The sequence below is a fragment of the Marmota flaviventris genome, chromosome 12 (assembly GCF_047511675.1).
Source record: "Marmota flaviventris isolate mMarFla1 chromosome 12, mMarFla1.hap1, whole genome shotgun sequence".
Taxonomy (NCBI): domain Eukaryota; kingdom Metazoa; phylum Chordata; class Mammalia; order Rodentia; family Sciuridae; genus Marmota; species Marmota flaviventris.
The window spans coordinates 104,419,870-104,437,111 of record NC_092509.1 but is presented as its reverse complement, the minus strand read 5'-3'; the positions used below and the strand labels follow the sequence as shown (position 1 = coordinate 104,437,111).

Genomic DNA, 17,242 nt, shown 5'->3' with positions numbered 1-17,242 from the left:
CTTCTTTCTTTCTTTCTTTTTTTCCCCCAAATCTTCTGCGGTTTGGCTGTGGAGCGCTCGCAGGTTGATAGTGTGACCCCAGGGCAGCGAGGTTCAGAGGTGGGTCAAGACTCTCATCAGGGCTCTGACCTCAGCAGTGGGCTAATCCCTTTGCTGGATTCACCTGTGGGTAGCTGAATGCAGTGGTAACTGCAGGCAGGGGAGGACCCTGGGGGCAAGGCCCGGGGACTGTGTCTGTCCCTGCCCCTGTCCCCAACTCTCCTTTTCAGCAGAGAAGCTTGCCTCTGCCCCACCATACCAACATCGCCTCTGGCCCAGAGAAATGGAGTCGACTGACCCTGGATGGAAACCTCTGAAACTGTGAATCCCATAATTTTTTTCTCCTCTAAGTTGTTCTCATCAGGTATCTTAGTCACAGTGATGAAGAACTGACTAACACAAAAACCATTGTTAAGTTCTCTGATAAAAGAATCATGCATTTTGTTTAAACACTGAAGGAGGACCCCAGCCTCCACTCCCAGCCATGGTGAAGCAAGGTACACCACTGGCAAGCCTTGCTACAGACAAAGCCCCACCAAGAGGCACTTTGTCCTCAAATATGAAGAGACATCAAAATTTGCCAGACATTTGAGAAAACCCTTCAATTAAAAGACCTGCAAAGGCAAATAAAGAGGGGGAAAAATGACTATCAAAAGCATATAATTCAAGACACAGATGAGAATTTATTTTCAAAAAGAGTGGAGAAGGCACATGTATATGCCAAAAGGAAATATAACTAACCCGAGCGTGAACTATGCGTTGAACAACATTACTTAGTCACAAGACCATATTATTGATTTTCAATTTTTAAGATCACTCGAAGACCAAGCACTAAAATCCTTAAAGGAATTACTGATCACAATACGAATGAAAGTGCAGAGAACAGGAAAAGGGTTCTTCAACAAGTTCAACACCAAATTACCACGTGGCCAAGCAGTCCTGCTAGGCACAACCCCCACCCCCCCAAAAAATGTAAAACAGATGTTCAAACAAAAACTTGTCCATAAGTGTTTACTGCAGCAAAATTCAAATTGCCAAGAACGGAAACAACCCAAATGCCCATCGATAGACAGATGGACCAACAAACCTGACGTCCTCATACAAAGGCACGTTACCCTGTCAAGTGGGGGTGTGATACACTTCCCCATGGCCAAAGCGTGAACACCTCATACTAAGTAAAAGAAGCCGACCCAAGAGAAGGCTGTGTGTTATACGATCCCCTGTGTGTGTACTAGGCAACAAGCGAACCCTGAGAGACACCGGCTGTCGGGCCAGGAGGAGGGACCATCAGTCACTGCTTCATGGCAGAGGGCTTCTATCTGAGGCGATGGAAAGTTCTGGAATGAGGTAATGGCAAGGGTTGCACAGCATTAGCAGGGTACTTACTGCCAACTAAATTATTCACTTTAAAATGGCCAAAATGGCAAATTTCATATCATGTATAAATTTGCCATAATAAAAAATGCAAAAAAATAATTTTAAAAAATCACAGGTTTCAAGAGTCGGACGAGCCTGTGTGTCAAAGAGCTTGTCGGGGCAAGGCATGAACTAACGTTCATGGCAACAGCTTTGAAGAAAGTTTGAGTTTTTAAAACATGACTTTCTCTGGGAAGAATCCGAGCAATTCCAGGAGGAATAACATCACATTTCCCCAGTGACTCTGAGTCATCTAAAGCATTTCACACCGGAAAAGGGAGCTTCCAAGAGTTTGGATGACCACATCCTCCTGCTCCCGACTGTCCCGGGGATCTGCTCCCTGCCAGCTGCTCCCTAGTCATGGAGTAGAAGCTAACCTCAGTTGAGCACTCTTGTCCAGCACTTTCCCGGGCTCTTTCGGTCATGAACATCCCCCTCTGTGCTCATGTAACTAACACAGATGGCATTTTCTTGTCTTCCTTTCACAGCAACAGAGGATTTGAGGACAGATTTTTAAAATTCTGAGGCTTATCCTTGAAACCCGTTCCGTAAATGAGAGTCTCGGATGCAGACATTCAGTGTTGACTCGGCATAACCAACGATTTTCTCCCTCCCTTCTCCATTAGACGAGCGTGGACGCCCCGTGTCTGGGTGTCCTGGCCGCAGAGCTGTCTCTCCTGTGTTGTCATGCTGACAGTGACATCATGAACCAGGCCTCCATGGGACTGCACCACCTGCTCTGCATTGCCAAGTGGCAGAACGGTAAGAAGGGCTCATCCCACCTGCTGAAGTTATTAAGAATCGGCCCCTAATAATTCTCCTGGGGAGTCCCAGGAAGACGGAATGTCTGGGAATTTCTACATCCCATCTCTAGATCTATAGCTTCACTTTCTAAAATGTGATTTAAAAAAATCTTCCTGGCATTGTCAAGAAATTCTGGTGTGGTGTAGTTGGTTCTTCAACATCTGTAAAGCACTGTAATTAGGGAAAAGTGTTGGGTGTTGATGTGGGATAGGAAGGCCAGATGGAGGCAGGGCTGGGTGGGAAGGAGAGAGTGGACTTGAAAAATAAAGGCTATTTTCTTTCCCTCTAGTGGGTCATCAGCTAGAATTCCTAGAAGACTCTTCCTTCGTTGGTGGGGAAAACTCAGCCCAAAATTAAAATAAATGCTGTAATGATTGGCCTAACACAGTGTAAATGCCAGACTGGAAAATACCAAACTATTTCCAAGCAAACTAACTATAGCTCAGAACAAAGCGTTAAAATATTTTTAGAATCCTCTGTCTCTCTATCAGGGATGTAATGTCAGAGGATAAATTTACCCTCAGATAAGAAGCAACATATATATGACATGACAATTAAATATATACATACCCACATATGTATATACATGTATGTATATATATGTTGTTTCTATAAATATAAGCATATGTTATTATATATTAACACTGCAAAAAGATTAGTGAGTTTATTAACATAGTAATTAGCAAAAATGAAACAGAAATAAAAAGAATGAAAAAAATGAACAGAGGTTCAGTGAGGTGTGAGACAATTATAGTCAGCCTAACACATGTCTAATCTGAGTCCCTAAATATGAAAAAGTGAGACAGAAAAATAACTAAAGAGTAATAGAAATTTTCCAAATTTGGTAAAAGCTACATACTCATAGATCCAAATAGCTCAATATAGCTTGAGAAAGGTGAAGAAGACAGCATCAAGGTACATGATAATTAAATTGCTTACAACAAATGATAAACAGGAAATCTGAGAAGAAACCAGAGAAAAAAGACACATCACATGCCACAGATTTCTCACTAGAAACAATGTAAGCCAAAGGCAATGAAGCAACATCATAAAGAACAGAAAAACAAAAGCTGTCAGAATCCCATAGGCAGCAAAAATATTGTCCAAAATTCAATTAGATATGCATTTTAGAATGCATTGTGATAGAATTCAGTTCTGCACCTCAAGAAATGTTAAAGGAATACTTCAAGGAAAAAAAAATGATACCAGATAAAATTTTAAATCTAACTGAAGGAAAAAAAATGAATGGGAAATTGTAGCTATGTAAATAAATATTTAAAATATCTTTGTTATTTAAGTTTCTTTGATAATCAAGTGTTGAATACAAAAATCAACTGTTGAACACACAAAAAATAAAAATGTATGACAACATTAGCACAAAGACTTGAAAGGGAAAAACTTTTGAATACAGTTTTAAGTTTCCTGTATGCACAAAGTCATGAAATATCACACAAGTAAACTGTGATATGGTGAAAATGTATTGTATAAACTCTAAAGCAACTTCTAACATAACAAAGACTTATATAATGAACCAAAAATGGAAATAAAATGAGATTATAAGAAATACTTAATCCAAAAGAAGGCAAAGGGGGATGTAGAAAAAGAACAGATGAGAAAAATAAATAGTTAAGGGAACAATTTAACCACATTAAAATAAATGTAAATGTTCTAAATATCCCAAATGAAAAGACAGAGATTGTCAGATTGGATAAAAAGCAAGACTCAAATAACTGCTGCCTACAAGAAACCCACTTTAAACATTAAGGCACAAGGGTAATTACGTAGACATAATAATCCAAAACACTTACATACCTAAAAGCAAAAATACATTATTCTAAGAAATCAAAATGTAAACAAAAGAATTGTAAAGAAATATTCAATTGCAGTTAGATAATTCAATACCGAACTCTCAACAATTCATAATCACACAAAAAAATCAATAAGGATCAACATTTATAGAACACTCCATCAATCATAAAAATAAGAACATTTTTAGTGCTTTTGTTAAACAGAACATTTTCCAAAATAAATGATATTTAGATGATAAACATCAAGAAGTTAATTATTATAATTAAATGGAGTTAAATTTTAAATAAAAAACAAAAAGATATTCTGGAAAACCCAAAATGTTTAAAAATTGGATAACATACTTCTAAATAACCCACAGGATGGAGAAAGGAAAATGAAAAGTATTTTCAACTAAATTAAGTTCAAATTTTCAAAATTTCAAAATCTGTGGGATGCAGGTGAGGAGTATAAAGAGAGAAATTCACAAGATGACTTGCCTGAGAAAGGAGGAGCATCTTCACATCAATGATCTCAGATTCTACTTCATAAAACTGGAGAAAGAGGAGCAAACACAACCACAGGAAGCAGCAGACAGGAAAGAATGAAGATGAGATTAAAATTCACATAATGAAAAGCAGAAATTGACCAAGAAAGATCATCAAACAATGAAACCAGCAGCAGATTCTTTGAGAAGACCATGGGGACCAAAAGGGAGAAGACACAAGTGAACAATGTTAGGGATAACAGAAATGACATTGCTGGAGAGTCTCTGGATATTAGAAGAATCTCAGGGGACATTATAAACAACTTCATGCCAATACATTTGACAACTTAGGGAAAACAGAAAAATCAACTAAAAGATACAAACCACGAAAGCTACTTGTGGGGATCACTGAATGCCCCTGTGTCTATCAACAAAACCCAATTCGTAGTTACAGCCTTTTTGCAAAGAAAACGTCAGATCCACAAAGAAAACTCCAGACAGAAATTATCTTGTAAAAGTTTAAGAAAGAAATCATGCCATTTCTATACCCATTCTATACAAATTCTTCCTGAAATGTGAAAATAAGAGAATACTTCCAGCTCTTTCTCTGATGCCAGCATAATTCTGATAACAAAACCAAAGATAGTCAGGAGAAAAAACAACTAACAAATGCCCCTCATGTACATAGATGCAAAAAATTCCCAAGTTTAGCAAATGAAATACAATAATACATAAAAGAAAACCATCATGACTATGTGGAATTTATCCCAGGAGTGCACTCAGCTTCTCATTTGAAATCAATCAATGCAATATTCCACATAAACAAAGGAAAAATAAAACCATGTCGTCATTTTAGTAGACAAAGAGCATTTGATGAAATCTATCAACCATTCCTTATTTTTTTTTAAAAAAAGTGATTAAGAATAAAGTAGAACTCTCTTCACCTAATACAGCATGTCTGTGAAAATCCTAAAACTACATCATACCCAGGAGGGCAACCCTGAAGGAACTCCATGAAAGCTTTGGGACAAGACGGGGATGTGCACTGTGGCAACTTGTATTCACCATGGTGCTGTGAGTGGCCCGCGCACCCTGATCTGATCACTACACACCTCTCCAGAGGTGTTAGAGTGCACCCCAGAAATGTGTGGGGTTACTATGTGTCAATTAAAATATGTTAATCCATGAAAAATGACAATTTTAAAATGTAATTTATAATGTGTGATTGAGCCAGATGTAAAAACTGTAAGAAATCTTTGGTTTTGGGGTTAGGTCAAGACTTTTTATATACAATACAAAAAAATGATGAATCAATGAAAAAAAATGACAAATTAAGCATCTCCGCTCTTTGACAGGCGCTCTTAGTCACTAAGCCGCAGACAGGGAGAAGATCCTTGAAAATTACATATCAGATACAAGAGTCATATCCAGAATTCACAAAGAACCCTCAAAACTCAGTGAGAAAAAAAGACAAACAATCTGAAAACATATAATAGATTTGAATGGTCATTTTGGCAAAGAAGCACATCAAATGATGTTCAATATAGAGTCGTTAAAGAAACAAAACTCAAAACCATTACTACACACCCAATGGGATGTCTAAAGCTGAAATGGCAGGAGGGAGCTGTGGGTTCATGCAACAACATAGGTGAATTTCAATCAGTTTGCCGAGTAAAAGGAATCCATCAAAAAGGGTAGACTCCCATCATTACGTACAACTATAATGCACTAATAAAAATGTGGAAAAAAGGGTAGGGACTATATGACTTCACTTATAAAAAATTAGGAAATGCGAACTTAACTGAAGGCACATGGCAGAAGGCAGATGAGCGGTTGCTTTGGAATCTGGAGAAAGGTAGGGAAGCAGGTGTGAGATGATGGGAAATACATGCAGAAACCTGGAGGCAACAGATATGCTCATTTCTCGACTGTGGAAATGGGTTTGTGGGGGTACGCATGTGCAAAAACTTACAAAGTTGTGCACTTTAAATAGTATATGTCAATTATAGCTCCATAAAGCTATTTATGGAGTGAAATCCTTAAAAACACATCTTCCTGGAAGTAAGGACATCTGTACCTGAACCTCCCCTTGAGAGCCTGGCTTTCCGGGGCACCACTCCTCAGACCTTTTCAAAGTACCTCCAAGTTAGTTAACTCTCTGATCAGCAAACCCTGCAACTTAGAAATAGCTTCTTCCAGTCACTGAACATCACATTTGATGGCCTAAATGCATCTGATATCTGGTCAATCTCTAAAAATTATTTATATCCTTCATTTTTTCACATAGCTTATTTTAAATACTTTCTACATTCTGGGTCAGTGCCATTATAATATTTTATGTGCCATAGCTATGGGCATAGAGTTACATATTCAAAAGACTAGCTCTATAGAACTGGGGAGGAAAAGAAAATTGGAAAGAACAATATCATCAAAGTTGTGACCTTTAAATAGCATATGTCAATATATGATCAATATATCATAGTTTACGATCAAGTAGAAACTTTAAACTCTTTTCCTTAATACAACAGACCTTGAAAAAAATTCACCTATAAATTATAACGCACTTGGAAGTTATTGCCACCTGACTACTGTTCCTCAAGTGGAAATCCAACCCAAGACCTTACAACGAGACAAACTTAAGATTGCTCAGGTATCATCACCCCACTTAGGTAAATGATATACAGAGCACTTGGTTTCCTGACTTTTATTCCTATCAATAAGAATTAAGTCTATTATTCTCAAGTATAGCACTTTGTAGCATTTTCTAATAACAAGTATTTATTTGATAAATATTTTAATGGTTATAAATGCAAATAAGATGAATGTTTCCTAGTTATACTGTTTTTTATTTGGCTAAAAAGTAGCTGGGTACAGACTGGGCTATCAAATGGACAGACACTTGGAGCCAGTCACTCAGAAAAACTCCAGGGGTGGCCCTTCAGGCTAGCTGATCTTCTGGGGAAGAAGGGCCTAGAGTTCCTAAAACTAGAGACATAAGCAGTTTCTACTCCCCTGGCTGAAGTTCCTCCTCCCCTGGTTGGAATTGTGAGAGGCTGAAGATATGCTGAAGCAATGCATCTAACATGACATAGTAAATACATTACAAAGACAGCTTAAATATGCATATACAGGATGGCACATCTTTCCAAAATCAAGGGGTTTTCCTACTCACCACCCCACAACTATTGCAAGCCTGGTTGACCATGAAGTTGGTCACTTTCATGAAGAAACAAGGCATCTGTGTAGGTTTGTCACCAAACCATTCTCATCCACCCTGCCATCCCCCTGGTACCCTAGAGTTAAAACCCTAACTCCATGATTGGGCTAGTGAGGCTGGGACTGGGAGCTTCCTCGGGGCCTCTTGCAAGTGGCTTATGAGAGTTGCTATCACAACGTCTGCCCTGGAGTCCTCTCTTTTCTGTATTTAATGTCTACCAGGTTTGGAATTCCTTGGTTGGGGTACCCTGGGTCCTTGTGTGTGTGACCTATTTTTCAGTTCCCAGTTGAGACCAAAGCAAGTTCGATGCTGGCCATGAGTGCAGGAACAGTAGGTAGGGACTTTCCAAAGAAGGTGGAATAGGTGAGTTTGGAGCATTCAAGGTTGGAACAAGAAGACCAGTAGGTGGGTCCATAGAATCCAAAGTTGTAGCAAGGAGACTAAGAGGACCACAGTCAAAGTCCAAAGATGGCAAATAGGAGCATCACAGCCAGGTGTGAGCTCAAGGCACTGAAGCAAAACACCATTAAAATGGGAGGATTGCATTGAAAACATAAAGGCTGTTCACAGACGAAGGCTCCCTCCTTTTATATAGTAACAGTTTGTAAAAGAGGACACTGTCTTATAAAGAAAAAAAACTCATGGAATTTGTGGAAAGGAAATAATTCAAAACAGTTCATCTGTTTACAAGAAGAAGTTCTTGGCAAAAGCCTGTGCTCTGAAGTGTATGTCCAGCATGGATAAATAAATGACAAGTGGCGGGATGTCAAGTCCCCAGCATATCATGCAACTGTTACAACAGGTAGTGAAAGAACGAACAAGGCTTGTCGTTGGAGCAAATGCCCATTTATTGAGGAACAGCTCTGCATATTTATAGAGCCAGGGGTGGTTTGACAGTTGGCATGGGTGCTTTTTGATTGGAGGGTAAGGATCAGGTGAACCAGCAGGGCTCCCCATTGGACGGCAGGATCATGTGAGCCTAGCAGAGCTCACCATTGGATGGCTCTTTTGGGGGGATGGGGAAGTTAGTCTTTGGAGCCGGGGTGACTCCCAACATTCCTCCCTCTTTGTTATTAAATGAGAGTGGGCATCAACTCATTCTGGCTGCTTCCTGCTGAAATGGGACGGTGTGGGAGAAAGAAGGAGGGAAGTAAGGAGCCCCCATAGCAGGGCAGAGAAGACCAGTATAACTTCAGGAACCAGATCAACAAAGATTCCTTGCCACCACAGATCCATGATGATGTTAGTCCATTCGGCATAGGTCTCCACTAGAGGTATCATCAGTAGCCAGGAGTTGGTAATTCCTGAGGAGAGGCTGGTAAAAGCTTGATTAGAAATTTTTTACCCACCTGAGTCTGAATGAACTTTATGATAAAGGGAAGGAACAGGCACAGGGAGTTTTTATAGCCCAAATCTAATGAGGTCTCTGGGTCTGCAAGCTGCCTTGTTGGCACAAGGGGGGTTAAGTGTTCAGCCTTGAGTGGGGGCTTGGGCATTTGGGCTTGAAGCAAACAGGTGATAAAAAGAACCAGACAGAGGGTTTGAGAAGCCAGGTCATTCTGCAGCTAACTTTGTTTGGCATGACCTGCAGACCAGCCTGACCTGCACCTAACACCCTCAATTCCACTCTTCATTCCTAGTCCAATCTAGCTCTCTCCCCTCTCTATTAAGGCTGCTCTTCAAACTTTCTCCTAACTGGTGTACCAGCTTGCTTCTCTCTTTGCCTTTCTCGAAGGCGGCCAAGGGAGGACAGTGGCTCATTGTTACCATATTTCCCTTTGAGAGCAGTCAGCTCTCTCCAGGTTTTATGTAAAACACCTCAACTTTAAATACTGATACTTGAAATTTTTATGAAACTGGGAGGGTAAATAAAATACACATGTTCCTCCTTAGGCCCAGAAGGCAACTGGTAAAGTGCTCTCTTATGATCACATTTATTCAGGGGTCACCATGCTCTGGACACCTAAGTGCTTTGTCAGAAGGACAACACACAACGGTCCCACTACCGTCCAGATCCAAGCAAGTAAGGGGGGGATCTGAAAGGAAGAAAAGGGGGTCTGGCTGGAGGGGCCCCTTAAGGGTCACTTGCCTTGAATCTCCAGACATAGGGTGAAGAGAGGACCCAAGAGAGGCCAGAAATGAGGGGGAGCATTGACAAGAGTACTTAATGACAGGTGACGATCGTTGGCTCTTCTGATGAAGGTGTAGGAGTGCCGGGCTTAAGCCTGGAAATATGAATCCACGGGGTAAGTTGGTTATTAGGTAGTTTGAGTTTGGCTGCCAAGGGAGTGCACATAATCACCTGAGCAGGACCCTCCCATTTGGTTTTAGAGGGGGCTTTTCCCCCGGTGGGCAATAGTAAACAAGTTGACAAGGTGTTAAGGAGGTAGGGTTTTGAGAGAGACTGGGGTCAGGAAGAAGCCAGGCTTGATAGCACCAGAGTTCAGAGCATAGATGGAAGAGGAGGGGCAGGGCATAGGTATCGGAGATGGGTAGGGGTTCTGTAGGCAGTCCAGGAGGAACGAGGAGATGGCCATACATGACTTCGAAAGGTGAGAGATTAGAAGGCTTTTTTTGGCAGGGCCCTAATGCACAATAAAGCCAAGGGGAGCACCTTTACCCAGTCCAGGCTTAATTCCATGGTGAGCTTGGTGAGGGTCTCTTTAAGGGACCGATTGGTCCTTTCAACCTTTCTGGAAGCCTGGGCAATGGAAATGCCAAGGGAGTGATAGCGCGTGAGCCAGTCACTGAGTTATCTGCGAGGTGAATTCTGGGCCATCATCTGATTGGATAGAAGTGGGCATCCCAAAATGGGGGATTATGTGAGTAAGCAATAGATCAATTACTGTAGAGGCCCGTTTATTGGAAGTGGGAAAGGCTTCAACCCATCCCGAAAAAGTATCTACCAATACAAGAAGATATTTTATGTTTTTTACTCGGGGCATGTTGGTGAAATCAATCTGCCAGTCTGCAGCTGGGGTATGACCGTGGGCCTGATGAGAAGGGAAAGGTTTAATGGAGTATTGGTATTGGTTTTCTGGCAGATCTGACAAGCGGAAGTGATCTGTTGTAGGAGGGTCTTATCACGTGGGGAAAGCGTGAAAAAGGAGTGAAGGAAAGTAGTGAGACTCTGTGGACTGGAATAGAGATGGGCCTTGGAATTTCCCACAGTAGTAAGGGAGGAGTCAGTTTGGGGCCTTGCAATGGATTATTCCCAGTTGGGAAGGCAGCCTGGAGGCTCGTAGTAGGCCAGAAATAAGTGTGGAATTAATGACTGCCGTCCCTCTAGTGGTCAATATCCCCTTTCTTTCCAAATGGCTGCGTGGGAGATCAGGATATGGAAGACGTATTATATAGGAAGAGGGTTTTTCCCTCCGCTAGCTCGCATGCCCTTGTGGCAGCTGTGAGTTCAGCTTGTTGGTTGGTGGTATTGGGTGGGAGAGGTTTTGCCTCTATGATGGATGAGAGGGAAACGACAGCATACCCCACCACTTTAACCCCTTCGTGTATAAAGGAGCTACCATCTGAGAACCAGACGAGGTAGGGCAGGGGTCCCCAGAAATGGTGGCAGGGCAGGGTAAAATCCTCTCTAATACCTCCAGGCATTTGTGGACGGGATCTTGTGAGGGAGAAGATGGGAGGAGGGAAGCAGGGTTTAATGGAGAGCAGGGCTGAAAAGACATGGAGGGATTTTCAAGGAGAGACAAGGAGGGATAGGACCCTGGAAGGAGGAAGTGACTGTCTGGAGCCCCTTGTAAGTGAGGAAATCCTTTAATGGTGAGGAGATGAGATGGTTAGCAGGGAGCCAAAGGTAAGCTTGTGAGCTTCTTTCTGGAGGTCATGGGCCACTGCTAGAGCTCTGAGGCATGGGAGCCAGCCCTGACAGTGGGGTCGAGCTGTTTGAATAGGTAGGTCACTGGTGCAAATGTGGGGCCATATTCCTGACCTTGAATGCCAGACTTTGTCCCTGTTTTTATATAGAGGGTGAAGGGTTGAGAGAGGTTGGAGAGATGCAGGGTGGGTGCCCAGAGGAAGGCCCTTTTAAAGGGCTTCCCTACTGCTGAGAATAGGGGTTCATCTTGGGGGCCCTTGGCCAGATTATATAGGAATTCAGGCCCTGAAGTACCCAGCCAAACCCAAGAAGGAGAGTCATCTTTGGTCTTTGGTGCAGGTATAGACATAATAAGCTGTTTTCTATCTACTGTAATGGCCTTTTTCCCTTGAGAGATAGAGAACCCTAGATACATGCTATTTGGGCCTTTTGTGGAGAGGCCCGATTTCCCTTTAAGGCCAAGAAATTAAGTAGGAGAACTCTGTCATCTGTTGAGCACCCTTTGGACGGGCTAGAAGAATTTGTTTGCAAGAGGTGCAGAGGGCAGGATTGGATTGGAGCAAGAAGAAAGCCTGGAAGAGATCCCTTAGAATGGAGGGATCCAAGGACCCAAAAAGGGGCCATCTCCTTTGGTTGTCTAAGGGATAAGTGGGCCAGGCCTGGGTGCTATATTTGATCCAAGAGGCATTGTAGGGGAGAGTCGATCGGCAGAGAGGACACATTACCCATGTAAGGAGGAGGGAAGAGGACGCAGAGAAGGAGAAAACTGATTTATTGTCAAAAGGGGCGTCCCCACTAGAGCCAAAAAATCAGGAGTGCCTAAGTGGCAGGTTCGAGCTGCAGAGATTGGTCGTCACCGAATCCTGACAGTCGAAGCTCTCGTCCTGGACAGAGACAGAGCAGTGGGAGACCTTGGCCAAGGCTTTTCGGGACCCCTCCTGGAGAGGCCGGATACTCCCAGGGCCAGAAAGAAGGGAGAGGAAGGGGAGGGTAAGCGTCTCTCTACCGGCCGAGTCTTAAGGTGAGAGGACTAGGACTTTCGAATCTGCCCAAGGAAGGAGTCCCTGAGGGCCACCGTAGCCTAAAGGCTGTGGTGGGGTGCTTTCCTCCCCGCAGGTGGGCAAAGAGATTTGCCAGATGATAATCAATAAATTGTAAGAGGGTGTATTCGGGGCACTGGGGGGTGAAAAGATTGAAGGTCGGAGGCCAAGGTTTGTCCAAAGAGGTGTGGACGATCTCGAAATCCCTGAGGAAGGACAGTCCAGATTAAAGGCAAAATGATATCCTTTAAATCTATGACCGAGAAGAGGGTGACAGTGTGGGGGATCTGAGACAGCAGGATGTATGGTTTGGGAACCAAAGGATGTATGTTGTAGGCCCAGAAGAACTTTATGGGCCTAACGGAAGTGTTGATGAGTCGTAGGTAGGACCCATTGGGCTCTTTTACCGCTAGTATGGGAGTAAGGGGAGGTACCCCTTGCTAAGAAGGTCCTGAATATTCAGGAAATGGTGGAGGGGCTGTGGGTATCCCATATAATCGGGTCAACTAGGTTAGTATGGTATTTCATGTCAGCCTCACAAGTGGAGCAGAATGGCCAGTTTTCTTCCAAAAGGGCCAGAAAAGATGAACAGGCCGATTCTGGGGCCTGCCTGATGCCAGGAGCCTGTATGTTGATTGTTGTATTGAATTAGAGAGAATATCTCAGCTGAGCAAAGGAACTTGACATTGGGGCATAACTAGGAACGTCTGAGAGGATGGGAAGTTGTCTATGGAACAGAGTAATAGGGGAGTCTTTCTTGGATAGATGGTCTTTCCTCCTACCCCGACAATAGGAGAGGTGGACGGCACTCCTTGCTAAGAAGTGCAACTCTTTGCCCCCAGAATTCTGTCAGGACTGAGAAGGTAGCTCTGGTGTCAAGGAGAAAGTCAACCTTGCACCTATCCACCTGAATCTGCACCCTGGGTTTCTGTCTGTTGATCATTACGGACAGGGACAAGGACCCAAGGCACCGTCAATTGATTGCCATGCCCAGAAGTTCGGAGGGTTCCCTCCTATGGGATCTAGGACAGTCAGAGCCCCAATGACCTTGTTGTTGACATTTAGGGCATGGGGTATGCGGAGTGCTTGGTGCGGGGCATGCCCTGGCCCAATGTCCCTCCTTACCACACTTGAAACAGGCACCCAGGGGAGTTTTCGGTGATGGGTGGCGACCCAAGGAAGCATCCTGCAGGAGCTGGGTGAGCATCTGAAATTTCTCAGTCGGGGGGGGGGGGGGTGGTGGCAGGGCCTTGTTTGAGCTTTTTCAGTTTGGCTCAGATGTCGGAGTAACTCTGTGAGAGGAAATATGTCATAAGGACATGACGGCCATCTGGGGTTTTGGGAGTTTGATCTAGGGCAGCAAGTGGCCCCGGAGGGTGACTGGGATTAACTCAGTGAGTTTCATCCGCATGGGCTCTGGCAAGTTCCCAGACTCTGGTACGTTCCTCGGGAAGAAGAGTATTAGCCAATAACATATAAGTGATGCTCTAAGCCTAGAGGACCCACTGAAACTCTCTTTCGTGGTGAATGAGCCCAACCTTTGCTCGAGTTGCATGGGTCATTCATAGAGAATGGGACATATACCTGGATAATGCCCTCAGGTCCAGCAACCTCTCTTAAATGGGCTATAGATTTGTGGGACTAGGGGCCAGACCTAGTTTGGGGGGAACTAAAGGTGTCGGCTGAGTCAGGGGGAGCACCTGAGGGGGTGGACGGAGCCGATGGGGGAGGTTGGTAGGGAGGGGCTTCATCTGCCGGATAGGTAGGGGTGAGAATGAAGAAGAGAAAAAGCCTCAGCATAGGGGAACTTCTTCCACTTTTTCAAGCACTCACAGAAGTTAAACAGATCTCTGAGAATTGCAAGGTCTAGGGATCCTCCTGGGGGCCATTGACTTTGATTGTCTAATTGATAGTAAGGCCAATCGTGTGTGCAGAATTTAATAAGGGGGAGTCTACAGGGAGGGAAGAAAGGCCCCCATAGGTCAGGAGAGGGACAAGGGTGGGAGAGAGAGAGAGAGAGAGAGAGAGAGAGAAAGAGAGGAAGGAGTGCCTGTTCTTCCACCCCTCAGGACCTCTCTCCTCCAGATTGGGCGTCAGAGGTTTGCCGGACGATCACGGTCAAAGCCCCTGCGTAGCCCATCTGAAGTTGGATACCCGATAGGGGAACTCACCTACTGAAGATCTGGTGTTGTAAACAGCACTCGAAAGAGTGGACCAGGATGGCAAACCTTGAGAGAGGGGGCCCTCGAGCAGCGAGGCATTCTCCCTCCTGGCTTTCGGCACCAATGAAAGAACGAACAAGGCTTGTCGTCGGAGCAAATGCCTGTTTTTTGAGGAACAGCTCTGCATATTTATAGAGCCAGGGGTGGTTTGACAGTTGGCATGGGGTGCTTTTTGATTGGAGGGTAAGGATCAGGTGAGCCAGAAGGGCTAGTCTGATTGGTGGGTAAGGATCAGATGAGCCAGCAGGGCTCCCCATTGGACGGCAGGATCATGTGAGCCAGCAAGGCTCACCATTGGATGACAGGATCACGTGAGCCAGCAGGGCTCACCATTGGATGGCAGGATCATGTGAGCCTAGCAGGGCTTACCATTGGACGGCTCTTCCTGGGGGATGGAGAAGTTAGTCTTTGGAGCCGGGGCGACTCCCAACAGGAGCATCCAGGGCATTCAGCAAGGGGGTACAATAGCAAGAGAAGGTCTGTAGACGTGGGGTGACTGTGGCTCTGTGTTGATCTCATCTGATGAAGTTCACACCATCCTCTGATGTGTCTACCTTCATACCAGGGTCTTCACCTCACAGAAACATCCAACTTTAGTTCTAAGTTGCACTGAGAAACTCCCACAATGTTCAGATAGATACTAGATTAAAATTTCTGAGTAAATAAATATTCAAAAGAGAATATTTCTCCTCCTGATTTTTTTTTTTTAATTCAGCGTCTCACATTCAATTTGGCTTTCTTCAAGTAAGGCCAACTGTTTCCAGTATTGGGTTGGGTTCGCGGAGCCTTGGTTGCCCTCTTCTGGTTTCCATCCTTCTCCAGGATCCCACCCTTCACCCCTGCCCCCTGGAAGCAGGGCTGGTGGTCATCCATTCTCACTCAGACCTCAGTCCTTTTCCATTGAAAAAGGTGATCACCCATCCCTGTGGACGATACAGAAAAGCTTTACTGGTGGGACTGGGTACACCTTCTGAACTTGGAAGAATGTGATTTTTCTCATGTAAAGGACAAGGAGAAAAGGGTTCATTCATCTTTCCTTGGTCCTTAATCATACAACTGTATTCTAATTTTTCGGTCCATGGATATTCCTCTGACTTTAGAAGAGGGTTGTTTGCGTAGTCGTTCTTTGACCTCAGTAGTGGGCCGACAGACCCTCTCTCTCTTCCTAGTTGTTGATGTGCACATTTGAGTCACCTTGACTTCTTGCCCACCTCCTCCTGCATCTGCTCACTGTACTTGTTTCTGACCTGAGCAAACTCATTTCCAAAGCTAAAGATGTCCACAATACCTGGACAGCAGAATTGTTTTAAAATCAGAACACAAAACTGAATAAAATTACCCTTGGATTATAGTCGTCTTTATACTGACACTATTAGAAAATATAACTTCTGTTAGTTTTTAATAAAGGAAGAGCCCACAGAGGCCCATGAAAGTCTCGAGGCCCTGCCTGGCCCTGGAGCTTCCCCCAGTGTCTGAGTTCAGCATTTTCCTGTGTTGCTATGAGGTCTGAGGTCACAACTCTCCTTCTGGTTGCAGAGTGTAGGAAATACTTTACTGCCCTCCTTGCTGACTGACTTTGTGTGGACCCTCCTGATGAAACTGTCTGAAGCCAGTTTTGAAATTGCCTCTGAGGCAGCCTCTATCCTGAAGCTGACTCTGCAGTATCACTCCCAGAAGGTCATCATGGTAAGAATCAGCAGTGAGCAAAGGCGGGGAGGGCTTATTCTCTCAAGTCTACTTTTTGACTTTGCTCTAAATCTACTTCTCTCAGTTTATAGTCCTTGCCATTTTTCATTCTGTCACTTTACTAAAATGAGGCTTTTAAATGAAATATTTCACCATATAGAAAATTTTAGAGAATATGATAATGAATATCCACCCATCGATCATATTAAATTATGATATTTTGCCATATTTGATCTTTTTTAAAGAAATCTTTCAATAACAATAACAGTAGAGTTATAATTGAAATCTGCACAGCCTTTAAGGCAAGTTTTCAAGGACCCTCAGCTTGGCATAGTTTGTAGAGTCTAGGAAAAATGAAAGATGGACCCATGTCCTCACCACATGGGAATACAGTGTCATTATGTGTGTCAGCACACGAGGATGGTCACCTTTCCTCTGAGGTCTCCCTCTCTCAAGTATTCATTATTTGTTGATGTTCGAATTTAATGTTTTTCTAAATAAAAAGAACAATTTTAGTTTTAAATAATTTTAAACTATTACATAAATTTTGCTATCCACATCTATATTGCAAAATGCCATTTACCAAAATAAAACAATTTATATTTTATAGCATATACACACAGATACATTTCATTGTTACCAAATGAGTAAAAACACTACCCAAAACTAATTCAGCTGCTTTTATTTTACTTGTTGTCATTCACATATTCTAAC

General features: G+C 43.4%; 1 protein-coding gene across 1 annotated transcript in view; it reads left to right on the top strand.

Moving 5' to 3' along the window:
* Mroh9 (maestro heat like repeat family member 9) overlaps window positions 1-17,242 on the top strand; it is a 95,235-nt gene that overhangs the window by 59,359 nt on the left and 18,634 nt on the right. Inside the window, exons 7-9 of the mRNA XM_071619683.1 lie at window positions 2,082-2,217; window positions 12,473-12,570; window positions 16,379-16,528. Coding sequence (XP_071475784.1) covers window positions 2,082-2,217; window positions 12,473-12,570; window positions 16,379-16,528 — 384 coding nt within the window. The remainder of the gene's footprint in view (window positions 1-2,081; window positions 2,218-12,472; window positions 12,571-16,378; window positions 16,529-17,242) is intronic.